Here is a 28000-nt window from a genome sequence, read left to right as displayed (position 1 = left end):
CAAGAGCCCAGCAGATCGAGGCTGCGATGGCCAGGAGCGGCCACTGCACTCCAGTCTGGGCGACAGAGTGAGACTCCAACTCAAAACAAAAAACAAAACAAAACAAAAAACAAAACAAAAAACAAACAACAACAAAAAAGACTTCCTCTTTTACAAAATAAACAAAAGTAGGAAGTCACTAATATATATTAGTTTCTCTATAAATATGCTTAGAAACTTAGATCAAGATCGTTGAATCAGAGTTCAAATTTCAATATCCTGAGAAAATTTTTAAAAATAGAGAAAATATAGATTACTTTTTTTTTTTGAGTTGGAGTCTCACTCCATCACCGAGGCTGTAGTGCACTGGCATGCTCATGGCCACCCCAGTGTCGACCTGGTGGGCTCCCACAATCCTTCCGCCTCAAGCCTTCCAAGTAGCCTGAACTACAGGCACATGGTACCATACCCAGCTAATTTTTGATTTATTGTAGAGACGAGGTCTCACCAAGTTGCCTGGACTGGTGTTGAACCCGCAGGCTCAGGTAATTCCCTCGCCTTGGCCTCCCAAAGTGCTGGGATTACGGCTGAGCCACCGAGCCTAGCCTAGATTACTTTTTAAGGAGAGCCATACAGCAGTAGTAAAGGGAGTATTTGCATTTGAGAGTGTTCTCCTTCAAAGAATAAGAAACTAGAGCAGTTTATAGTCTGTTATTGCAAGAGGGAGAAACTGAACATAAAGGGGAGGGGGCGTAATTAAAGACAACAAATCATGGAGAAAGTAGATGAGGAGAGTAGAGAAACTGAATGAATGTCTAGGCTTGCAGTAGTGAAGCAGAAGATCTGGAATTTGAAGGCATTTACTTTTCATAGACTCAATTTGTCAGCAGATGGGAGTGAAGATCAGGTTGTGGGATGTGAGGAAAAGTGTAGGTGTGAAATGAATTACAGAAGGAAAAGGAACAGGGAGTTAAACCTAAACTAATACAAATCATATGGAAGGTCCACAGAGAACTGAAGGAATTTTGAAAACTATAAATTTGGAGAGATATAGATCTATGTTACCCATAAGTTACTTATTGGAGGCTCTTTGTCCCTTAGAATCTAAGACAAACCTGGATTCAAGCTCCTAATTAATACATAACCTGGATACACCCAACATTCTATCCACAATCTCTTACTTTATTTAATCTTTTTTCTATCTTTGACCTTGAAGCAATTCAGGACAAAGACACACTTTACTAGCTTCCACAACAAATCAAATTGCACCAAATATAACTTTGTATTTTTACTGTAGATGTGGGTGTTCGTGGGGAGGAGATGACCCCCGTGCTATCTACCCATGTACTCCTCACATAGCCTCTCAGCTTCTGGAAAGTAGAGTCCACTTTGCTCTCCTGCTCTTGTCTTGAAAGGAAAATATAAGTATGATGGTATAATTTTCTCCAGCAAAAATTCAGCAGTAGGGGCAGAATCCAAAAAAATCCAGTAACCAAATTGATACCAGTTAGGGGATTTGCAGCATGGTGGCAGAGTGAGAATGCTAACAGGAATAAAGGTAGAGAGATATATGGTAAATTGACTGTGAACTGGTAACTTGTTTTACGAAAAAAACTTAATGCGGTTGCACAAGTCATTTAATGCAGCTGATGAGTGAGAATATTTGAAATTAATTCTATAACAGAAAAACCAAGATTACAGAGTCACAACAGTCTTCAGAAGGCCCCTTTACCAAAGGTTTTAAGAAAATAAACTGATTTTTTGGTTACTGTCCATAGATCAGTACAACCCCTGAGTCCACATGGTGTGAAAGTCGAGCAGCCACTTCCTTGTGTATCCTTGGAAAATGCATTTCCTCATCATTCAAAAGGTCAGGAGGCCTCAGGGCTCAGTCTGAATTCTAGGATACTTGGGCCCCAGCATTAACATTGTAGTGCTATGTCATATCCCCAGCAGCCGGTTGTTATGTGATCATCTGTTGAAGCATGAAGATAAACTGTATGGTGGAGAAAGGACAAGTGGATGGAAAAGCTGTCAAGAAGAAGCCTGAGAAGATGATAAGCAAATAGGAAAGAAGACTGGGGAGGCAAGTTGCATCCATCTCCAGTAGAGTTTAGACTGAGGAAGAAAGCACTGAATATAAGAAAACTGGAAAATACTCCCTCCGATCTCAGACTTTATTTCTTTTAATATCTACCTCTTTGAAGTTTTAAATCTGAAACACAATTTAGATTTAACCATAAGGGAAGTTGTATAGAAAAGAATCATCAATTAGTTTAGAACTCTTCCACCATAGCTTACTCTTTATGGTGTTAAGCTCCTTTAAATATAAATCAGTGTGGAAGTGCCTTCAGTTTAAAAAAATTTGTACTCCATTTGTTACCAGAGCATTCATACTAGAGAGAAACCCTATGAATTTACTGCATGTGGGGAAACTTTTACTCACATGTCGCCTCTCCTTGAATGTACAAGTCATGCTAAAGGGAAACCCTGTGCTTCTAAGGAATACTTAAACGTTGTTACTTAGCTGATGGATCTCATTGAACAGCAGAAAATTCATGCTGGAGAGAAACCAGTGAATGCAGCATAACTTCCTTGAATATTAGAAAAATTATACTGGAGAGAAAGTTTTGAATGTACTGAATATAAGATTTTCTCTCCAATCTTATCCCTTCTCTGCATTTGAAAGGAAATACACAGAGAAGCCTTGTAAATGTAAGAAATGTGGAAATATCTTCAGGCAAAAGTAAATCCTCATTCACCAAAAATTTTATACTGGAGAGAAATCTTGTGAATGTGGGAAAACTTCCGTTCAGATGTCACACCTCAGTCAGTAGATAATTTATAGTGGGAAAGCCCCTTTGCCTATAAGGTATTTGGAAAGTCGTCAGCCACAAATCAAATCTCTCTGAACCTGAGCATTTTCATCCTAGACAGAAGCCTTTTGAATGTAACAAATGTGGAAAAGTCTTTAGCCAAAAGCAGTATGTCGTTAAACAGCAGAACACCCATACTGGAGAAAAACTTTCTGAATGTAATGGATGTTGGAAATCCTTTAACCAGAAGGAAAGCCTCTTCACCCATCAGAAAATTCACATTGGAGAGAAACCTTCTGAGTGTAAAGATTGTGGGAAAGCATTTATTCAGAAGTCAAACCTCATCAGACACCAGAGAACTCATACGGGAGAGAAGCCCTTTGTACGTAAGGAGTGTGGAAAAACCTTTAGTGGCAAGTCAAATCTTACTGAACACAAGAAAATCCTTATTGGAGAGAAATCCTTTAAATGTGGAACAGCTTTTGGCCAGAAGCTCTGAGATGAGGCCAGCAGTAGGTACTTTAATAAGCATCCCATCCAATTTGATGCATCTTAAAGTTGACAACCAGTGATACTGTAACCGGACATTGCAGGTAACCAAGAAAGAGAGACGGAATTTTAAAGATATTTTACAATCCATTTAAGATGTACTCTGCCTTTTACCTTTTTCTTATAAAGACTGAGTTATGCTAATTACTTGTTGTTGCTATTTTTTAAAAAAAAGTTATAATATAAGAAACAAGTTAGATGAATTTTTCATTAAACAGCATCCCTTTTGGTGTCAGCTTATACACATCTGCCACATCTATTTCAAAACCTGCATAGTATTCCTACAATTTATTGATAAAGATTACTAATTATAATTTTCACTATTACTAACAAATTTTGAACAAACATCCTTAGACATTTAAAAAAATTATTGTCTTAAGATGAATCTCTAAAAGTGGATTTTCTGGGTTAAAGATTATGCACATTAAAAAAATTGAGGATAGGCACAGTGGCTCCAACCTATAATACCAGCACTTTGAAAGGCTGAGGTGAGGGGATCGTCTGAGCCCATGAGTTCGAGAATATCCTGGGCAACTTGGTGAGACCTCATCTCTACAATAAAATAAAAAAATTAGCTGGGTGTGGTAGTGCTTGTTTGTAGTTCTGGCTACTTGCAAGGCTGAGGTAGAAGGATTGCCGGAGCCCAGCAGATCGATGCTGGGGTGGCCGTGAGCGTGCCACTGCACTCCAGTCTGGTTGGTGGAGTGAGACTCCAACTCAAAGAAAAAAAAAATTGAAAGCTACTTTTAAATTTCTTATAGAAAAATTACATCAATTTATAATTACATCTGTAGTATGTGATATATAATGGAAGAGGCAATTCATCTGTGGTTCTGGCAACACTAAACATTACCAGTCTTTTTATGTTGTTGTTTTCAAGATATAACTTGCATTGAACTATTTGTATTAAAATTTTATAGTTATTTTAATATCACTAAACTTATTAAAATAATCCTCCAAGAAAAATATTTTTCTCAGACACAATAGTCAGGCAAATGCAATTGAGCCATATGGCAGGATATTAAAAAATCATGAAGCTTATAAAATAGAAAATAAAAGTATCCTCATCCTCCCATCTAGCAACGTTGACACTTTAAAGCTCTTGTGTAGTTTTCCAGACATTTCCCTTGGTTTATATACCACATGCTTCATTACTAACTTACTATCATTTTATTTTTAAAATTTACATTTCTCTGATTATTAATCAGTTTGAAAATCTTTTCCTTTTTTATGTAAACATTTTTACATAAAATAATCGTGGCCATGATGTAAAAAAGCTTTCAGCACTTCACATCAGTGGGTATGTATTTTTTTAAAGACTTTGGAAAACATTCATTTATAATCAAAACGAGACTGTTTCCTGCAAGTAAAAGGTAAGCTAGATCAGGTACACAGTGAAGAAAGCATCAAAGCATCTAAAAGTATAATTAGCATCTCCATAGAGGGAAAGATTATCTATTCATATAAACTTGATATAAAAAATAGCGCCTTAGTCCAGTAGTATTGTTAGTATACTTTGTTATCCCTAAATGCAAATTTAAAAGCAATGTCTTTATCAGATAAATGATTATCACTTAATTTGGTGTAGGTGTAAGAAATCACAGGGCCTGGCAGGTCATGTAAATTGGTATAATGGCCTAAGAGTGAGACAATGAGCCAATGGGCACGGTGGCCGAATCACAAGTGCAAGCCCTGCCTACAGCAGCCTGGATGGGTTAGATTAGGCAAGAGCAACAAAGCTGATAGCTCAACTGTTTAGACAACAGTGTTTTCTTGCTTGCTGATACTACTGGTCACAGTCAGGTGGGAGTTCTCTGTTCCTGGTCAATATAACAGCTACTATCTGGAACATTATTGGTTACTATGGCAGAGGAAAAAGAAAGAGCATAGTTTATTTTGCTTAGTCCAAACAATATTTTTTTTTCTTAATTTGAGAGGCATTAGAATGTGCAGTGGCCATTAAGGTGGTTCTCAAATATTCTACAGCCCTCTCTCCTTTTAGGCATGACGTATGGCTGCCCACTTACCTGCCCACTGGTAGTTAGAAGTGAACCACGTGTCTTACTTGGCCAGGAAAATGTGAATAATTAAAAATCGTTCATTATGCTTTGGTCATTGTATTTTTGCACGTGTGTTTACAGTACTCATTTCTTTTTCTTTCTCTTTTTTTTTGAATTGGAGTTTCACTCCATTGCGCAGGCTGGAGTGCAGTGGCACACTCCCAGACACACCAGCGTTGACCTACTGGGCTCTGGCGATCCTTCTGCCTCAGTCTCCCAAGGAGCCAGAACTACAGGAGCGCGATACCATGCCCGGCTAGTGTTTGATTCATTGTAGATGAGGAAGTCTCGCCAAGTTGCCTGGGCTGGTCTAGAACCCCTGGGCTCAGTCAATTCTCTCACCTCGGCCTCTCAAAGTGCTGGGATTACAGGCCGAGCCACCAAGCTGGGCCTACAGTACTCTTTTCTACAGACTTCAAATGAACCAATATTTCATTCATTCTGGGTTTTAAGTCGTGCTTAGAAAGCTTCTCCCACCCTAACATCACTTCTTTTAAAGTATTTATAGTTTTACTGCTGATGCTTAAATCTTTAATTCATCTGCCTTTGTGCTGTATATATTATCAGTTAGTACTTGTTACCTCATTACTTCTGTTTTGAAATGGGGTAAGTGACAGCCCAGTGACGGTAGATAACCTTCCTGAAGTTACACTTCTGTTTAGTGGACAGGAAAATCCTCTTATGACTCAAAGCTCAATGTATTTTCCAAACTTCCTCAAAGTAAGCACATGGAGAATAGTGAAGCTGGGGAAGATGGAGAGCAGGTGCTAGAGAATAAGAAGTTAAAGTAACTTTAAATGCTCTTCTTCCCTTCAGTCCTTAAATCAGAAGACTCAGAAGTGATATGGATAGAAATAATGCAATCTTTGGCTTTCCTTTCTTTATGAAAATGAATTTGCTAAATCTTTTTTATAGGCTTTTACATTAGTCAAAACATACTTTTCAAAAAGTCTTAAAAATGACTTAAGTATAGAATGTGCGTCAAAAATATATTTAGCTCAGTAATGATTAAAATCAGCAGAATGGCAAAGTTGGTTCAAAGAGCACTTGATAAACTGTTTACTGAGTGTTGAGAAAAAAATGTTGAAATACGATTGCTGGGTTAAATACACAACCAGTTAATGTCTTATAGGGCACTACAGTCATAAGCACTAGAGTTATATTTTCTAAGCAGCAGAAATCATTTGCAGCTCTTCTGTACAAAAACCTACAAATTAACACATAACTTCAGATATGGGGCTCTAATCAGTAGTAAGGAGCGCATAAAACAAATGGACAGCCTCAAGATGATTGAATAATTTTGGAGTGAGATTGTGAGAGGCCATGAGCCAGGATGATCCTGAGAGACATGCAGTCATCCTTTTGTTTTTGGAGACTTTTTCTTAATACCCTTATAGTCTAAAGAATCAATTTTTAAAAATGCATTTTACAGAAACAGGAAATTCTTTGTTAGAGTAACACTTAGGATGACTAACTTTTTGTTAAAAAATAGCACAGAAAAATTAAAAATAAAAGCTTGAACAAAAAGAAACCAGGTAAATATCAATAGGAAAGTTGGGTGACAAAGGTTAATATTAGAAAAAATATAATTTAAATGATCAAATGAATTCGAATTTGAAGCAGATGGTTTTAAATGGAATAAAATATTTAAGTTTCAGTGGAAAGAGGCTGGTCTGACATCGCAGCAAAGTAAAGTAAAGACCAGAGAGATATGACGTGTCCTTCTAGAGACAAGTGAGCATCATGGGAGGCCTTGTAGGAGGAGTTTTAAAAAGTGGATTGTCGCAGTTTGATTTTCATTTTGGAGAAACAGTGTGACTGCTATTCAGAGAATGGTTTATAGTTAGACAAGAGTGGAAATAAGGAAATAAGAAAGAAGGCCATTGTCCAGGGGATACATGATGGTGAGCTGAACTAGGGTGGAAATGGAGAGAGGTGGTTAACTGGAAGATACATATCAGTCATGGGGCTAAATTCATTCATTTTCAAATGGATCATTTTTGAATGTTAAAGATTATCATGAGGATTAGATGCCAAAGAAGTATAGTCAAAGTTGACACATGGTCTAGTACAAAGGGAGCACTTTCTATTAAATTTTGACTCATATATTTGAAAATGTCAATTGAATCCTCACTTGGGAAGTTGTAAAAATCAAATTTTTGTCTAGAAGTAGGAAACCTATATAGACCAATGAGCATGGAAGAAATGGAAAGTATGATTTAAAATTTATATTGTGAAATGTCTCTAGTTTAATAATATGGCACAGTTATATTATCAGATGTTTTACCTCTTTCGGGGCACAGAAAAAGATAAGAAGGCATCTGATGCATCTTGTAAGGAAAGTAAAACCTCAAGATTCTTGAAATAGTAACACTAGCTAAGGTCACTATACATCAGTGTTGTTTATGAATACAAGAGGATAACTCTTAAATAAAATGCCATCAAATTGAATTCAATAGCATATTAAAGGATTAATCAAATATGAGCATTGTTGTGAATATATTTTGATGTCAGAAAACTATTAGTATACATGAAGTCAGGGAAATCTAGGCATACAGAAAAGCCTTTTGACAAGCTGGTGCAGTGGAAGACACACAAAGTAGCAATATATTTTTGCTTATATTGTCTCTAAGAGGGGTGGGACTTGACAGCAGTAGGATTCTTTTTCTCTTTTTCTTTAATTTCCTTTTTTTTCCTTGAGGGGTGAGCAGATAGATTTGAGACTGAAGCTTAATAGCTACAGACTGTTGCTATCTTCAGAGAGTAGTCAACTTTCTCTGTTCCCTTCCTCTACTTTGCATGAGAGCTCAGTCATTCCTCCTGAAAAAGTGCTTATAATTGGCATCAGCTTATTAGTCCATCTAGGGTGCTCAGATAATTTGTTTTGGCCTCATACTCTGTTATGTGCTAAATTGTTTTTCCCAAAATTCGTATGTTAAAGTCCTAAACCCCTCAAATCTCACAATATAATTGTATTTGGAGATAGGGCCTTTAAAAAGGTAAGTTAAAATGAGGACTTTAGGGTGAACTTTTTTATTCAGTCTGACTGGTGAGGAAAACTGGACACACAAAGAAACACCTGGGATTCGCACACAGAGAAAAGATCGTGAGAGGACACAATAATAAGGCGCTGTCTACAAGCCAGGGAGAAAGCCTCAGAAGAAACCAGTCCTGTAGCACCTTGATCTTAGACTTCCAGCCTCCAGAACTATAAGAAAAAAAAAAATTCTGTTGTTTAAGCCACTCTGTTTGTGGTATGTTGTTATGGCCTTTTTGACAAACTAATATACCATGAAATTTGTCTTCACAACCTTGAAGGTAAAAGTTTATAGCAACCTGTCTGAGGCACTAGCAAAGGCTCAGAGGATTTCTTACAACAGGGAATTCTCACCTAAGATAAATACTGAGCTCAGAGCATCTGCCCAAACCAAAATCTAAAGTGTAGAGTCACTAAGGTCTTACATGAAATGAGTTGGGGACTAGAATGTAACTAAGAGTAGAGTTCACATGGTCTTTTTTATCACAGCTGTATCCTAAGCATCTACCTAAATGCTCTTACACATAGAAAGCACTGAGTGTTTTCACTGAATTGAAATAGTAAAATGCCCAGAAAAAATTTTGAGAGAACAGTAAATTCAGGGATTGTTATTAATTTGAAATTAGAGGGACAGAGCAAATTGTAAGAGGTTGGAATGGAGGATGAGGAGGGGTTCTAAACAATTAGTCTCAAAATTAGCTAGTGATTACAAGTTATTTTTAGGGACTAGAAGGGAATTTTGTGCAAGTGGTTTAATTTAAATTAAAATATCAAGGGTAGAATAGAAAAGTTTTATATATCAGTTTAATCATATGGAAACATAAATGACCACGAATAACCAAAACAATTCTCAGCCAAAGAAACAAAGCTGGAGATATCACACTTCCAGACTTCAAACTTTACTATAAGGCTACAATAATAAAAAACAACCTGGTATTGGTACAAGAATAGGTATATGAACCAGTAGAGCAAGATAGAGATTCCAGAAGCAAAATCTCAATTTCTCAACCAACTCATCTTCAACAAAACCTCCACCACCAACCACTGGGGAGAGGAGAACCTATTCAGTAAACGGTGCTGGGAAAACTGGTTGAATACATTCAGAAGATTGAAACAGGACCCCTACCTATCACCATACACAAAAATAAACTCTAAATGGATCAAAGACCTAAATGTAAAACCTCAAACTAGAAGAACTTTAGAAAATGCAGGAGACACCCTTATGGAAATTGGAACTGGCAACAAATTCGTGATCAAAAACCCAAGTGCCTATGCCATAAGAGATAAGAGAGACAAGTGGGACCTCATCAAACTGAAAAGCTTCTGCAAAGCAAAAGAAACCATCAAGAGAGCAGGGAAATAGCTCACAGAATGGGAAAAAATATTTGCCAACTGTATATCTGACCAAAGCCTAACATCCAGGATCTACAAGGAACTCAGATGTGTTGAAAGGAAAAAAACCAAATAACCCTCTTAAAAAGTGGTCTAGGCGGGTGCGGTGGCTCTAGCCTGTAATCCCAGCACTTTGGGAGGCTGAGGTGAGAGGATTGCCTGAACCCATGAGTTTGAGACCAGCCTGGGCAAGTTGGCGAGACTTCATCTCCGCAATAAAAAAAAAAAATTAGCCGGGCATGGTAGCACGTGTCTGTAGTTCTGGCTACTCGGAAGGCTGAGGAGGAAGGATTGCCTCAGCCTAGTGAATCAATGCTGGGGTGACTGTGAGTGTGCCACTGCATTCCAGCCTGGGAGACCAAGTGAGACTCCAGCTACAAAAAAAAAAAAAGTGAGCTTAAAGATATGAATAGACACTTCTCAAAAGAAGATATACGGGCAGCCAACAGACACAAAAAAGTGCTCAGCCTCCTTAATTATCAGAGAAATGAAATCAAAACTACATTGAGACACCACCTAATCCCAGTAAGAATGGCCATCATTAATAAAGCAAACAATAACTGATGCTGGTGAGGATGTGGAGGAAAAGGAATGCTTCTACACTGCTGGTGGAAATGCAAACTAGTGCAACCTTTTTGAAAAATAGTGTGGTGTTTTTTAAAAGAACTAGACATTGACCTGTCACATGACCCAGCAGTCCTCCTACTGGGAATATACCCAGAGAAACTCAAATTATTCTACAAAAAAGACACCTGCACATACATGTTTATTGCAACACTATTTCCAATAGCAAAAACATGGAACTAACCATGCTGCCCATCAAAGCTGGACTGGATTAAAAAAATATCATACATATACATAATGGAATATTATGCAGCCATAAAGGAGGACAAACATATGAACTTCGCAGCAACTTGGATGAATTTAGGTTCTATCATACTCAGCGATCTGTTACAGAAATAAAGAACAGAGTACCACATGCTCTCACTCATTAGCAGACCCTGAACACTTACCATAATACTATAAGAAAGGGATTTGCAGTAGTGGGATACTGCCAGGATGGGGGTAGGGGAGACACAACGTCAATAAGGGTAACTGATCTCAAACCAGGCAAAGTGGGGACCAAAGGGAGACCCACACTTTACCTGTACAATATCACTTGTATGCCTAATCCTGAATTGTACCCCACATCTTTTTTAAAGCAGAACATAGATTTGGATATGCAAGAGGCTTACAAGTTTCTAAACACACATACACAAAGGCCTAGAGATAAACACACTGTAAGATAAATACTACCAAACACCAAAGCTATTTTGATTCTGTGATGAGGCAATGAATAATCAGCTTCATACTTAATTTTCCAAGTTTTATTTAGTATACTTTTACTAATTAAATAACAGAATACTTGCATTTAAAATATTTTTTCATAAAAATGTTGTGACTACCAATGAGCCACTTTGCTTCAGTAGTCTCTCAGTTTCTAAAGAATAATAGCAAACTAAAATAATCAGTAAAAATACAGGCAAAATAAAACTTCAAACAGTGAATTGTCAGCTTATGGCACTCATTAACTTGAGATGACATATAAGCAAAAGATTTATATCAATAATCAAGGTATGAGATATTATTAAAGGCAGTTGACAGATACTTATAATAATCATATTTCACATATTGAGGCCAGTTAGGTTAGAGATCATGAGTAAACTGTTCCAAGAGGTTCAGCTCTGGCATCCGTACTTTTAAAAACTCCCCAAGAAGTTTTGCTAAGCAGTCCAGAAATCACTGCTCTAAATCATCCTGCACCTAACATTCTTTGAGAAAACTCTTAAAATATCAATCACATTATGTCATTTACCAGATGTATTCAATTAAAAATCTGAAGCCTCTCAGTTCTGTTCAATCTAGCCTTCTGCTGTAACCTCTTTTATGCCAAACTAATTTCTTTGTGTTTTCCATGTCTAAAGAGAAATTACACCCCCCACAAACACACACATGGGACACATAACCTGGCAAAAGATTTTTGTAGTATATTAATGAATATGAGTCTGCAAGGCATTAATTTTCCACGCTGAAACGCTGGAACTTGGAAATGTTTGTGCATTTATGGGAACAATGGGATAGATTATTTGAAAAATGTCAGACTCCTCTTACTAGGCCAGAATGTTTTTATAGTTACTAACTTGACCATGTTTTCTTCAGAGAGAATTTTAAGTAACTATTTACAGTAAGAAACCAAAAAAGCATGTGAGGGAGATGCTGAAGGAGAATCTCTGCCACCGAGTGACACAGAGGAACAGCCCTCCTGATGCTTTCCTTTGAGTTAAAGGAAAGGAAGGCTGGGCTGTGCCCTTGAGCAGAGCTGAGGTCTGTGATTTCGCAATCTGTGATTGCAACACTGCTGTCTTGTGATACTGGTGACTGGGTCTCTCTGCATCTATGGAGCAACCTGGGATATATTTTGATGAAGCCATCCTTCCCCACCTCTTCCTGGAAAGGGAACCATTTAAAATTTACTCACCAATAAAATACAAGCAAAACTGAAACTATATTTTGAGAGTCCTGAGGAATGCGACTATAACAGAGTGGAACCAGTTTGCTAGGGGAATTTTTACATGAACTCACAAATGGAAATTTCTCTAAGAGGTATCCTTCAACTAAACCGCAGCACAGATTCTGTTGTGCCCAGGATGTCACAAGAACTTGATGCTGCTATTGTTTCTCATCTGGTTTCCATATTCATTTAAAAAGGAAATAACAAAGGGGAGAAGTCTAAAACTGTGGCCACACCCAATGTTTACCTCTTTGTGGTACTTTTTTATTCTTCCTCACAGCTCAGTGTACGTATTTAATCCCAATAAAGGCATGTCAAACTAGTGACCTTTTCTTCTTTGGGAACATTTCTTAATCTGGTTCTATACATAGAATACAACAGTCTTTTAGCAAACACTGGACAGAGGTCAGGAAAACTGGCTTCTAGTCCTTACACTATATTTATCAAAGTGCTTTTACACTCACTTTCCATAGCAATTTAATGAAGGTGGCCCCAGATCTCCATCCCATAAATGTGATACTAAGGTCAGGTGATATGTGTATTTCACTCAAAGTACAAATTAGGGTGACTGTCTCATTTTTATTTTCCCAGGACTTTCCTGGTTTATAATTCAAAGTTCTGCATTTCAGGAATCTGTTCAGTACCTAGCAAATGGGGAAACTTGGTCAACCTAGTGACAGTGTCAGATAACATAGTCCATTACTCTGGACCACAACCCTACTCTGCATAACACCCCCTGTTGTCATTACTTCAAATGCCCGAGTTACTTACAGATTTGTGACTTGATCTCAAAACTAACAGCTTTCCATAGAGGACTTAGGAAAGCAGTAAATAGTTCTTATCTTCATCTATATCACTCCAATAACACTCAGAAGTAAACAAGCATCAGAGTAGGCATTCAATAAAAGTTCATTCAATTCTAGACACTTTATCTATCTATATCTATCTATCTATCTATCCATTTATTTATGAGATGGGAATCTCAATTTGTCACCCAGGCTGGAGAGCAGTGGCACAATCATGGCTCACTGCAGCCTCAACTTCTAGGCTTATGCAATCCTTCCATTTCAACTTCCTGAGTAGATGCGACTATGGGCATGTACCACCATGCCTGGCTAGTTTTTATTTTATTTTATTTTATTTTTTATAGAGGCAGGGTCTCGTTATGTTGCCCTGGCTGGTCCTGAGCTCCTGACACTCAAGCAGTTCTTCTGCTTCAGCCTCCCAAAATGTTGACGACTATTCTTTAATCATAGTGAAGCGGCAAGTTAGGCTGGGGTGGGAGGGAGTTTCTAATAAGTAACTGCAATTACATTAGATCCCTAGATTTTTAACTTCGTGGACTTGGTCCTTATTTCAGATATAATGAAAAGAAAAGATGCCAAGAGTCTTGAGTTAATACTGAGTTCTGCTTTTGCTACTCATATGATTTTGGCCCATCATTTTCTCTGCACTGAAGCTAGCCCACATGTAAAAAGAGAGGGTTGAGACCAGATGATTTATAAGAAATCATACAGTTTTAGGATTCGAGAATTTGGACACTCTTCAATGAGATGAACAGTTTTGATAAGGGATAGATGATGAAACAGATTTTCATCACAGGTTAAGCCCTAAGTAGAAGTAAGAAAGAGGTACTGCTTGTTATCAAGTGTTTCTTCCTCTTTTCAGAAATTCTGGTAAACCCTGAAAGCACCCGAAGTCCCACATGTTCTCTTTTTTCTCTCCCATTTAGCAATTTAAGGTAAATGAATTCACATAAAAATGTCAGCAGTGTTGACCCAGAAGAGTTTATGAGTTGTCCCTCTTAGAGGAGAAGGATGGAATACGCAACAGAAAAATTCCAGTTATTTTCTCTTCAAGGAAACTGCATCTTGTTACTACCTTACATCACATTGTAGAACATACCTTGGAAGTACTGTGCTGCTATTGCTGAGACTTTATATTAGTCTGCATAATTTATCTCTATCTAAGTCCATTCTTTTCCTTGATAACTACAAATTGACTTATAATTTTCCTTGCCTAACAATCTAGTAAAAAAAAAGTTGCACAAAATCTTTCCATCTGAACTACTCTCTGCTGTAGCTGTCACTTCTCTTTTGTTGGTAATTATATTCTATGTTATGTGTAGCCTCTATCTCAGATGATGGCTTCATATTTATTTTGCATTTCTCTTAGTAACCACATACATTTCAAAACAAACAAACCAGTATTTCAAGAAACTTACTCTGACCTGGTTCAAGGTTCCATTCTTACCAGAGGATTTGGAAGAAGAAAGCCATACTCTTCAGAAATGTGATAACTTTCTAAAGACAACGGCATCATCTTCACATTCTGTCTTTGAGGTTCCATTATTTTGTTTGAAGTATCTGTACAGAAGCTGCCAGTGAAGAGACAACTGCTCTAAATATATCGAAGTTCCAGGTTATGGGAACTTCGAAACCTTGTCTTTTGGCTGCAATTGGTTTTTCAGTGTCTCGGACACAGGGAAGAACCTTGCCCTGAGGTTGAATTCCAGATGACCATGGACTTTCTCTGAGACTAGGCTGAGTAAATAAGTAAAGACTGCTGACTAAAACAAACAAATACGACCAACTTAAACAAAAAACTCTCCTTTTCTTTCACACACTCACAATATGAAAAAGATAGATTTTAAATCCAGAGACAAATTCGTTTTACTTTGGAAAATAGGAAGTAAACCTGTGGTTATAGCTGATCAAACCCTTACCCTGACAGGAACCTTGGTCCATCATGAATTTTGACAACTAGGTCAAAGTTACTCCAAAAGGAATAAACTATTAAAACTAGAAGTTGCATTCAGACAGTTGTTTCAGCAGTCAATGGTGAGGAGGGTAAGGAGGAAGCCTCTAAAGACCTGTTAGAAGAATAGAAGAGTTTTAGATGTAACTGAGCAGTATTGTCTAAGATTATGCTTGTTTCCATTTATTTTAAGAAATAATACTTATTTTTTGAAATATTTGATCACATTAAGTGAGGATATATATTTTTAAGTTTAATAAATGAGGCAAAAAACTTGAAATAGCCTAAAGAGATTACTTGATTTAGCCCTCTACTTTTATTAAACAACTTTTGAGAACCTATCACTAAGATAATGGTTTACTTACAGAGTAGACACTACCAGCGTTTGCAGATTAGTAAACCGAAGCACACACATGTAAATAATCCTGTTCAGCATCACTCTACTAATTATAGGCAGAGTAAGGAGTAGAGCTTATGTATCTAAATTTTCAATCCATTGTTCTGCTCGCTGGATCAGGTTGCCAGCCTGTGTGTCAAAGCTGCCATCACAGTTTGAATATGCACTAGTGGGGAGCCTGGCACAGTAATGTCCAGGTCATAGATTTACACTAGGGAGAATCTAAAGACCCTGCCCTTTGCTCAGTAGACCCTGAACTTAGGTCATAATGTTGTAAACAATTTCTTCTGGATGTTAACTTTTCCATACACATCTCTCTTTCCTTCCTTTTTCTAAGGTACTTACAAAAGCTAAAAGCAGGAAGTGCCCTGATAACTCATTTAACAGTTCCCATAGAAGTTTCGGTTTTAAAGACTGTGTGCCAAAGCAACCTAACTGATTTATAGTACATTCTGAGACACCTGAGAGCCATTCTCAATTATCCACTTCCCTTGCCTGATTGGCCTGGCTAGGACTTCCAGTGCTATGTTGAATAAGAGTGGTGAGAGGCAGCATTTTTGTCTCGCTCCAGTTCTTAGAGAAAAGGCTTTCAACTGTTCCCTATTCAGTATGATGTTATGGCCCTCATTGCATTGAAGTATGTTTCTTCTATACCTAATTTGTTAAGAGTTTTTATCATACAAAATTATCCACTTCCCTTCAGTGCAATATCTAATCAAACTCAAAGTTTAGTGTCTGAAGCTTTCTAAATGAAATTTCTCAAACTTTGTATATTGAATCATCCTCTTGTCCTTGTCTTCAAACTCAGATAAAAAGGATGGCCCAATTATTTTTTATGCCAGTCATATGATTTTTCATCTATTCCCTCTGCCACCTCTCAAGAATTTACTGTAATATAAATAACCATAGAATCATAAAATAATAGAACTGAAAGAATCATTATGTAATACATTATATAGTTCAACACCCTCATTAAACATATGAATAACACAAGATTTATGGGAATGAGATGGCATGTCAAGTGCCATCCTGGGAGTTGGCATCAGAATTGGTCTGGGACTTTCTTCCTGTTCCCTCAGGACTTACCAGAGTGTGGATCTCTGTTCTATCATCTGTTAGCTGTATCATTTTCCAATAAGTAGCTTAAAATTCTGAGCCCCTGTTTCCACATAAGGGAATAAGCAATATTTATCCGAGAGAGAGTATGTGATGAATTAATGAGAAACTGTAAGTGAAGCTCCTAACATGTAGCAGTGAATGTTAATTTTGTTTTTTCTTATTCTGGAAGTCCTTTCTTCACATCACATATTTCTGATTTTTTTTTCTACTTTCTGACTGTATCTTTTCTGTTGCAGTAGCTGACTCCTTTTTCTATTTCATCCCTAAACACAGAGACATTTTTAGCATTGTTACCACCATTTCTCTACCTCAGTGTTTCTTATGTATTTCCATCTGATCCTAACTATCATTTCTATCTCAGGTTCCCAAATCCTCATATTCATTCTTTACTTTTCTTGTTAGCAAGGTAATGTGTGAACTTGATCCCATGCTATTTGTGAGTCTGTAACTATCTCAGGTCCTCCCATAAAAACTTTCAAGAACCCCTCACTGTCAATGAAATAAAGTTCAAATTGTCTTGGCCTGGCATTCAAGGATGTCCATGATTCACTCCTAAGCACCTTTCTAGCTGTCCACAAGATTCTTGCTCAAGTCCTCAGAAATGATTGCCGCTCCTGAAACAACCAGTATTTGCTAACTTTTGTCTGTTAATTGATAATATATCCCCTTTCCAAAATAATTTCTTGACGGTCACAATGTCTAAACTCCACTTACCCTTTTAAAGTTTTTTTTTAAACTTTTCTTTATAATTGATATATGATAATGGTACATACTTGTCTTTATGGAGTGCATGTGATATCGCTATACATGCATATAATGTGTAATGAACAAATCAGGATCATTGGCATTTTCATCACCTCAAATATTTATTGTTTCTTTGCATTGGAAAGCAGAGAGTAGAAGAGTGGTTACCAGAGGCTGGGAAGGGTGAGGGAGGAGGGATAGACAGTGGTTGGCTAAGGGGCAGAAAATTACGCTTGGACAGCAGGCATGAGTTCTAGTATTTATAACACAGTAGGATGACTTTAGTTATCAGTAATGTAATAAATGTTTCAAAATTGCTAGAAAGGAAGATTTTGAATGTTCCTAACAGAAACTCTTTTTTAAAACTAATACTTTCATGAACACTTTTTCAGAATTGTGCTCCCTTGCTGCAAAATTCTATCATCAGTTTGTATCTCTTTCCTATCACATTTAAGTTCTACCTCCTTGGAATGTTACTAATGTATTCACCTTGTCTTTTATAAACTTCTTGAAAACAGAACCTATTTCAAACCCAAATTTGTATTTTCTTTGCACATTCAGTCCTGCATCTGGGGCTCAGTAAATATTTGTTGAATTAATGATCTCTTGATATCTCCTTATGGACCCTGTATTGTTAGAAGTGGGGTCTTCGTGTCAGGTAGAACTTTGTACCCACTTCTGCTGAAGCACTTTACTACCAGTCCCAGAAATTTACTCTCCAGTAAGGAACATAGGGCCACATCCTGCCTTGCATTTTTCTTTTTTATCAAGAGCAAGTTGGTTAAATATCATTGTGCCCAGAAACTTCCTTTCCTAATAGTAGAGCTGGCAGTTTTAGAGTCTTTGGCTCCATAATCAGCTTTTCCACAAATTACATTAGAATCAGTATACAATAAGGGTTCCATGTCTTTTAGGTTGGGTATTAGGGCCTTTGGAAATGGGCAGGGAGAAATTAGAAGAGGAAGAAAACATATTCACAGTGGAAATTTTTAGAACACCACGTACGTGTTTGCTGATAGCAACATCAGATAAACTTAGCTTCAGTTTCTAAATTAATAAAGTCCTAAATCTGAATGGTTAGAAGCAATCAGCCTAAACAGTACTGGGACAATGAGAGTGTTCTTGCCCAACTCACTGATTATTTCTTTGTTTTTACATTGAATGGGGACTTTTGAGTCCTTTCTTTGGTTGACCGCTCAGGCATTTGGCATTGCAGCCTACTCTTTCATTTTTTTTAACTCTCTTCTTGCCGTCTCCCATGTCATTTATTTCTCCTCATTTTATTGCACTTAATAATAATGATGAGAAGAAGGAGAAGGAGAAGGAGAAGGAGAAGGAGAAGGAGAAGTAATAGCTAATTATCTCTGAATTTTCTTTTGTGCCGAGTCCTGTGGTAAGCATTTTCCATGGAGCATTTCATTTAACCTTTACTACAGCCCCGTGTGTTAGATGTTACTATTATTCCCCTTACTCAGGTGAGGACACTGCAGCACCTCAGCAAAGGTAAGTTAAAGCCAGGACTGGAGTCTAAACATTCTCACTTTGCAGTCATTGCTCCTATCCACAGAAGCATGGCTTCCTTTCTCTACTTATTCTTTTCTGTTTTTCTGGTTATAGTTTATTATTGGTCATCTCCATGGTTCAGGCTTTGACTTTCCCCTCTTCTTCCTTTGTTCCCTCCTCCCTGGGTGATTCTGTTCATTCAACAAGGTCAGTAGTCTTCTCAAGGCTGATGCCACTCTGTTTCCTGATCTCCGGACCCATATATCCTCCCATCTGCTGGCCATTTCCCCTTGATGGCTCTAGAGATGCTTTACATGAAACATCTCAGCTCATCAGACAATTGCGAAGTATTGCCTGCTAAGGCATGGATAAAGGCTTATAGAATCTCAAGCCACAAACTGAAGGCCTTGAGCAGAAAGCTCACTGCTTTGGGACAGGTCTAAGTTGTACTTAGCACTTATTCTTTCACAACAGGAACTAAATTCATCTTCCTCTTAGACTTCCTCTTAGACTCCATGTCTTAGTGAATGGTATCTCTCAGAATTACAATGTAATTTGAGGGTCCCAGTGATGAATTAAAATGCAAGTTCCCTTGTTCTAAATTGTTAAGAATTTTAAGACCCTGACAACAGAGCATTAAGCCAAGTGTGGGGCCCTTATGCATGCGAGACCTGTGTGACCCCATGGAGCTGGTCCTATCACCCCTGTTGCCACGGTTGACCAGACCGAGACCTGCAAGTCATCCCTCCATCAGAGCCACATCCAACAGAACACCAATCTTGCCAGTCCAACTGCTTTCATATTTCTCACGTTTCTCTTTGTTTTCCATCCACTGTTTCCATTTTAAGTTTCTTATCATTTACTATTGAAATATTATACCATAGTAATCACCTAACTAATGCCTCTGCCTCAATTTGACTCCTGTCATAGTTCCTCTCATTTCACACTTGGATTATTCATGTAGGCTCCTAATTCATCCCCCTGCCTTAATTATCATCCCCATGTGACGTTATCCCACCCCACAATACTTCTTTCCAGATACTCCTGGAATCATTTAAAGATGTATTATTTAAATGTTTATCTACTTACAAATTTGCAGCCATTCATTTAAATGTTATTCAGCTATTCAAACATAATAAAGTTGTTTCTCTGCTTAAAATCTTTCCCTTTGTTTTCAGGATAAATCAAAACCACCTCCTGGCCTGGCCCTGGAAGTCAATTTAACTTCACCAGCACACCCAGTACTGTCTATTAGCACTTCAGTCATTCTTTCCATTCCTTTATGCTTCAGGGATTCTGAACTGTGTGCCCTTCCTCAAACAGACCGTACTTATCCTGTTGTGCTTTGCACATCCCTTTTTCCTCTTCCTGGAATTTTCTAACCTTTTTTTTTTTTCACTTACATGTATACAATCATTTTTAAAAACTCATCTCATGTTTTCTTGCATCTAGGAAGGTTTGTTTTCACCACACCCTTTCCAGTATTATCCCCTCCTTCCTTGCTCTGTCCTTGAAGGCTCCCATCTCCCTCCACCCTCCTTTCCTTTTCCTTTCCTCTAGTCTTGGAGGGTCCTCTGCTCTATGCTCCTCTTTCCTCTGCTTACATCCATACAGCCCTCATGGCTTTGTGTTGAAATAACCCATTTGTCAATTTACCACTAGCAGGCTCCTTGAGAGTAGGCTCAGTGCCCTTAATCTTTCTATTCCTATTGTCTCCTCAGGAACTAGCTCACCATGCTTGATTGTTAAATGATTACTGAGTAAATGAGTAGAATCTGGGTAGAGATTCTGATGCTCATAGGGTCAGGTCTAATCTCATTCATGGAGCAATCCTCTGAATCAATAAGGTATTTGATTATTCTTCTTTTAATGGCCAATGTTTTAAAAACATTGATAAATGCAATGATGTAAAAATGAAAAAAATCATGAAACTATCCACAGGGAACTGACAAGTCACCAAATGAAATAATGCACAAACACACACACACACACACACACACACACACACACACACAAGGGTAAAAATAACATGTACTAAAAAAGAATTTTTTAAAAATCTATGGGAACAGAGTTAAGACAGAGTTTTCAACAAGTTAGTTCTTTATTTTGGGTTGTAAGTGCCCTAAAACAGCATTCACAAATAGGAATGGACAGGTGGGTGGTAGTTATATTAGCATGATCAAACTCCAGAGACTCTGAATATCTTTGGAGAAGGGTCCAAAATGTATATTCTTCTAAAAATACTCTCTTCAAAAGATAGGTGATTCTGGTGTCCCCCTTTCCTCATTTAGCCTGCCTCCAACACTTTGGAAGTCAATACAAAATAAGAAAAAGTGTTCCTCCTCTGACTTAACTGACAGGGTTGTAGAAAGGAATAAGATTTAATGAAAAACTTTTTAAACTTTTAAAACATATAAATATACACAAATAATTATTATATCAAAATATTGTCCTTATGATCTGGAAAAAAAGTACTATTTTACTTTTGAGCACATTTTAACTTTTTTATTTAAAATTTTCATGATAATTGAGCCTATCAAACAATTTTCTTTATGGACAGAATGTGCAGACGTATATATGATTGAATCATAGGGTTGGAAGGGACCTTAAAATGATCTATTCATCTCTGATAATTTTAGATGTATAAGACAGACCAGAGAAGTCAAGTGAATTATCTAAGTTCATATAACAATTTCATTTTTTTTTTTTAAGTGAGAAAACAGGATTTATTGAGAGGACAGAAAAGCTCCCATAGTGGGAGGGGACCTGAAGGGGTTGCCCAACAATTTCATTTTTAATAGAGTATTTTTAAAGTAGTTCCAAATTTATAACAAAACTAAGCAGAAAAAGCAGAGTTCCGATATACCACCTTTGCCCACATGCACAACCTCCCCCATTACCAACATGGCTCCCTGGTTATAATTGAAGAAACTCCACTGACACATCATTATCAACGAAATATCCTGACTCACATTAGGATTCACACTTGGTGTTGTACATTCTGTGGATTTTGACCAATGTATAACGACATGTATTCACCATTATAATACCATACCGAATAGTTTCAGCACCCTAAAAATTCTCTGCCTCTGCCTGTTTATCCCTTCCTCCTCCTTAACCCCTGCCAATCGCTGATCTTTTAACTGCCTCCATAATTTTGTCTTTTCTAGAATTTCATACAATTGAATGCCTCCATATGTAGTCTGTTTGGACTGACTTCCTCCACTTAGTAATATGCATTTAAGGTTCATCTATGTCTTTTCATGGCTTGACAGCTCACTTCTTCTTAGCACTGAATAATATTCCCCATTGTCTGGATGTATCACAGTTTGTTTACCCATTTACCTACTGAAGGACATCTTTGTTTCAAGTTTTGGCAGTTGGGAATAAAGCTGCTATAAATATCTGTGTCCGAGTTTTGTGCAGACATAGTTTTCAACCTCTTTGGATAAATATCCAGGTGCACAATCACTGGATCATGTGGTAAGAGTGCCTTTCATTTTATAAGAAACTGCCAAACTGTCTTCCAAAGTGGCTATAGCATTTTGAATTCCCACCAGCAATGAATGAGAGTTTCTGTTGTTCCACATCTCCCTAGCATTAGTTGTTCTCAGTATTCTGAATTTTTGTTATTGTGTTGCAAATATAGTTGTGTCTCGCTGTTTTAATTTGCAGTTTCCTAATGACATGTGATGCTGATAATCTTTTTATATGCTTAGTTGCCATCAGTTATATCTTCTTTGGTGAGGTGTGTATTCAGATATTTTGTCCATTATGTATTTGAGGTATTCATTTTCTTCTTTTTGAGTTTTAAGAATCTTTGTATATTTTTGATAATAGTCCCTTATCAGATATGTCCTTTGCAAATATTTTCTCCCAGTTTGTGGCTTGTCTTTTCATTTTCATGTTAGTGTCTTTCACAAAACAGAGAATTTTAACCTGAATGAAGAACAGTTTATCAATTTTTTCTCATGGATTATGCCTTTGATGTTGTATGTAAAAGTAACTGCTAAACCCAAGGTCACCTAGATTTTTTCTCCTATGTTATCTCTAGTAGTTTTATGGTCATGATAATTTTTAAAAATGAATTTATTAGTAAATTACTTTAGAATAATTATTAAATAAAATAACAAGAATAAAGTAACTTATTTGTTACAGTCTATACAATTTATTTGCAGAAATATTTTCTCAGAAACTTCTGATACAAAAGAAATAGAAAACAAGCGTATTTTAATGTGTTACTTGTAACATAGATACAAATTATTTAAGTGTTTGCAAATTTCAATATCTTTCATCCATAATTCTCAACGTATATAAAAAGTAGGGAAACATATTTTTTTGTATGTGTGTGGTATTTGCCATATGTCAAGCAGTCTTTTGTTTTTTTAATAATTTTTTTTATTTTAAATATGTGGGGTACAACTCAGGGTTAGGTATACAAATGTTCGTTATGCAGGTACCCTTGTTGAAGTGTGCCTCCCTTCACCCACCCACACCCAGTTTCCCACTGCTGTCACTCCCACCCCGCCCACCCCTGGCAGTTTCCAACTACTGTCAATCAAAAGTAGGGAAACATTAAAAGCACAAATATAACACACATATTTTTACTTTAATAAAACAGTTCATTAAAAATATATGAAGGTGGCTGGGCGCGGTGGCTCAAGCCTGTAAACCCAGCACTTTGGGAGACCGAGGTGAGAGGATTACCTGAGCCCAGGGGTTCCGAGACCAGCCCAATCAACTTGGTGAGACCTCCTCTCTACAATACATCAAGAAATTAGCCGGACGTGGTAGCACACAACTGTACTTCCAGCTACTAGGAAGGCTGAGGCAGAAGGATTGCCTGAGCCCAGCAGGTGGACACTGGGGTAGCCGTGAGTGTGCCACTGCTATCTAGCCTGGGCAACAGAGTGAGAGTCTGACTTAAAAAAGAAAAAAAAGAAGGAAATAAGTTTGTAGGTATGTTCTAAAAGCAAAGTTATATTGAATAGCTATTCAATATGATAGATATTATTTTTTGGTCATGACATTATAAGGAGTGAAATTTCTTTTCCTTTGGTTCTCTCATTGAAATACAGAGACTGGTCAACCTATCCAGGTCCCCTCCCACAGCTGGGAGCTTTCCTACCTTCTAATAAATTCCTACTTACCAAAAAAAGAAAAAAGAACTACAGAGACTTTTGGAAATTAAAATTCTCTTTTAGAAAGGCTTTCTGAAATAGAAAGTTAAATTAAACAAAGTAGTCACTTCCCATTAAGCAAACAAAAAGTACTTTATTAAACATATCTACCTAAAAAGTTGTAATTGATGAAAACTTAGATTTGGTTAGAAAACATTAAAGGGTTAACCAGACAAAGTGGGGACCAAAGGGAGGCCCAAACTTTACTTGTACGATGAACACTTGTGTACCTAATCCTGAATTGTACCCCACATCTTAAAAAAAAGTATTTTAGAATTTTTTTTTAAATCAAAGGATTAAAATAAAGATACTGCATATCTGTTTGATGCAAACTGGAAAAATTGTATTTTCTCTGTACTTGATGATCTTGCCTCTTAATGATTTAAAACTGGTAGAAGATAATCTTGCCTGGATGATAAACTGGGAGCTACCTTTAAAATGTATCCATACAAAACCACTAGTTTACAGTGTAGTCCAAACAGCATTTTCCACAAAAATAGATGTCAAAAGTGGTGTTGATTTTGGAAGACAATCCTTTAGACTACTAGAAGAGGAGTTTGTCACAAAGTTGTAGCTGAATGACCATATTGTTTGTAATATAATAGGTATATGACATGGATCTCTATTGATGATCTATTCTTTTAAAAGATAATATCTCTGTCACTGGAAAGCTTGATCCACAGAAGGAGGAGGTGACAAGATCTTAGAGGAACCAATTCTACCAGATTGTCCTTTTATGATTACAAGAAAGGAGGGAGTGTTTCCATTTTTATTTTTATTTTCTGAATTTATATATTCCAATGTTAAACAAATGCAATGACCTTCATTAGCATGGGCCATATATATTTTTATTTCCTCTTTCAAACTATTAACTTCACTTTCTCCTTTCAAGGTATAAGATTTCTCAGTTATTTTTTAATCACTTGAATTAAATCTCTTTTGGGTATTTTTGCTCCATCATCATAACAAATCTCAAATCAACACCAGGGTAGTTTTTTTTGTTTGTTTGTTTTACCAGAATGCATTTATAGTGGCAAAATGGATAACTTTTGGAGGCAGACCTTATAAGCTGAATAAATTTGGAAGCATATTCATATTTTCTCCAGTACCTTCTGGTAAATATTAAACATGTATCTACTGATGTTGTCAGTAGGTAGGTTCATTCTATCAACAAGAGAAAACTTCTTCCATCATTTGGATAATACATAGTAATAATATTTCCACCACTGTATACATGAAGACCTCTTTCAGAAGTTTAACAAACATCTCTGAATGAAGCATGTTCACCACTGCCCTTTTGGTTTTCAACCTGACTAATTTGAACCTATACGCAGTTAGAGAAGATATAATACTTTAAAATGTACATTTCTGAAAATTTAATGGTGGCTTTTCACCTCAAGTTTTGCTTTATTCTGAAAAAAATAACCTTTTCACAATCTTCCAATACTACTTTATTTCATGTGTTCTTAACTGTGTCATTGTCAAAAGGTAATTTCCCAGTAAGTAATGTACAAAGTGTACAGGTCATGGCCCAAGCATTAAATGCAAGTCTATGTGAACTTTGCAATTTCTAGGATAATGTAATTAAGAGTTCTACCATGAGTACAGTGCTTTTTGTATCGCATTTTCAATTGAGTTGTTATCCCTATATTGGCAGTCTTGATGATTATATTATGCATAAGAGACTAGAAGGTGTGAGTGAGTTCTCAATGTCCTATGCCATGATAATGAAGATACAACATTCTTGTGATGATCTGGTGCATGAAGTGGTCAAGCTTTCTTTTCTGAGAAGGCTTTCATTCTGCTCTTTATATATCTGTTTCTTTCTCTATTATGGCACATTTCTAATACTAGGTTCACATAATCACTGTCTTCAAAATAGTTATAAAGCTCCAAGGTGGAAGGATGTTCCAGCTGATGATGTGTTTTCACTTCATGTTGAACCCTGTATTATTAAAATTTGTTTATCTATCATTTTGAAGAAAACATCCAATCTGGTGTGAATGGACCCCACCCTGTAGACATGAGCAAATTATCTCTTAGCAAGCACATTTCCCGCTTTAAAATTCTTTATCTTCTTTCCAATGCAGGTTCCCACATTTCCAGGCATCAGCCTCTGCACTCATTAGGCTCATCTTCCTTTGGTTGCAGCTTCTATGGCAAAGGCACAAGCATCTCAAGGACTCCAGGGCAAGATCCAAGATCAGGGACATGCTTCTGAGCTCCCATTTTGAAAAGCTTGAGCCATTGCTCCACATAGCACCAACTAGGCAAAAAATAGCTCTTTTTCTACCCTACCTCCACTACTCTCTTATTAATACAACATAATACAAAATCATGCACGAGTTGGGAATTTTGGGGGAATTCGTGCAATTGATTATTCAACATTTTGATGGGAAAGTTCAAAAGGAACAGAGTTCCCTTGTAGGAGAAGATTTTCCAATAGGAGAGGCTGTATTGTGTAATGGTTTGAAATATTCTGTAGACAGAATGGCTGGGTCAATCTTTTGCTTTGCCATAGTCATGTGGCTTTTAAAAACTACTGAAATACATGTGTATCAATTTTATTATGAGAAAAAATAGTTAATGATAGTAACTATCTCATAGATTCATTGTAACAATTAAGTGAATTAATGTATGTGAACCTTTTAGAATTTCAACAAGCTATGGAAAAATTAAGTATCGATGATCACTATTCATTTATAGTTTAAAAGGTAACTCTACCAAAATAGAAGTTTCTACATAATAGATGGTCCTGATGCCAACTTACAGAATTCATATTTTTTAATATTTACTTTTGGAAATATATGAGGCTAGGTCAATAAGTAAAGCTATATATTTGCTTAATGCTGGGAATTCAGAAGACAATTTTCAATTAAACTGGAGCAATAAATTTACCTTCAAAAGTGAGTAGTAAATTTATTTCCTGTAAAAAACTTTTCTCAACTTTCCAAGCAGAATGAATCATCTCTTAGTCTATGCCTCTATCACACACAATTTTTTCTTATTAGCCTAACAATTAGAAAGGTAATCACCCCAAAGAAACACAATATGTCATCTTGTCTCTGTGTGCTGATTAAGATTAAGGAACACGCTTTATTAACTTTTAAATATTAAGCAACTACAAGAGCTTCTATGTAAAATTAAGTCAAGCTGTCTCTGTATTGATGACTTTCCCTTCCTTAGAGGATTCCCACAGAAGCTGAACACATTTCTTCCTTTATATTATAGTAAATAAGAGCTCCACCTTTGGAGTCAGACTTCCTGGGTTGATACTCTAGCTTTGCCTCTCAATTGTTATATTCTGGAATGAACTTCTTGATCCATTGGCATATCAGTTTCCTCAATATGTAAAATGGTGAGGATAATAATACATACTTCTTTGTAGATTACATGAGTTAATATATAAAGAACACTTGAAGTAGTAAGCTCCAAATATGAGTTTTCTGTATGCCAGAAGCATTGGAGATGGAATTCATGCCTGTGTGGGTCATTGTGTCTCAGAGCTGGCTAGAATCTTAGAAATCATCAAGAACATGTTTACATGAAAAAGAATGTGTTCTGCCTGAACTTCTAACTTTTTAATTGCTTATTGTCACTTAAAACAATTCTGTGGAAATGAGCAAATTTCTATTTCTAGCTCATGGCTGACTAGTAACAATTGCATGACTCTGTGCCAGCTCTTGTATAAGGACAGGAGGTCAAAGTGGTATGAATTGAGAAATACAGCCGGGTACAGTGGCTCAAGCCTGTAATCTCAGCACTTTGGAAGGCAGAGGCAAGAGGATTACCTGAGACCAGGGGTTTGAGACCAGCCTGGGCAACTTGGTGAGATCTCATTTCTACAACAAATAATAAAAAAAAAAATTAGCTGGGCATGGTGGCACACACCTGTAGTTTCAGTTACTTGGAAGGC

At 36.9% G+C, this 28000-nt stretch overlaps 1 protein-coding gene across 1 annotated transcript in view; it reads right to left on the bottom strand.

Annotated features, from left to right (window-relative positions):
• The window catches only part of IDO2 (indoleamine 2,3-dioxygenase 2), a 67185-nt gene extending 52440 nt beyond the window's left edge, over positions 1 to 14745 (bottom strand). The window contains exon 1 of the mRNA XM_008051637.2: positions 14638 to 14745. Coding sequence (XP_008049828.1) covers positions 14638 to 14733 — 96 coding nt within the window. The 5' untranslated portion in view covers positions 14734 to 14745. The remainder of the gene's footprint in view (positions 1 to 14637) is intronic.
• Positions 14746 to 28000: the final 13255 nt, after the last annotated feature.

Source organism: Carlito syrichta, unplaced genomic scaffold (assembly GCF_000164805.1).
Source record: "Carlito syrichta isolate Samal-C Ts95f unplaced genomic scaffold, Tarsius_syrichta-2.0.1 Scaffold213046, whole genome shotgun sequence".
In the NCBI taxonomy this organism is placed as follows: domain Eukaryota; kingdom Metazoa; phylum Chordata; class Mammalia; order Primates; family Tarsiidae; genus Carlito; species Carlito syrichta.
The sequence above is the reverse complement of the archived record's forward strand: the minus strand, read 5'-3'. Positions and strand labels throughout refer to the sequence as shown.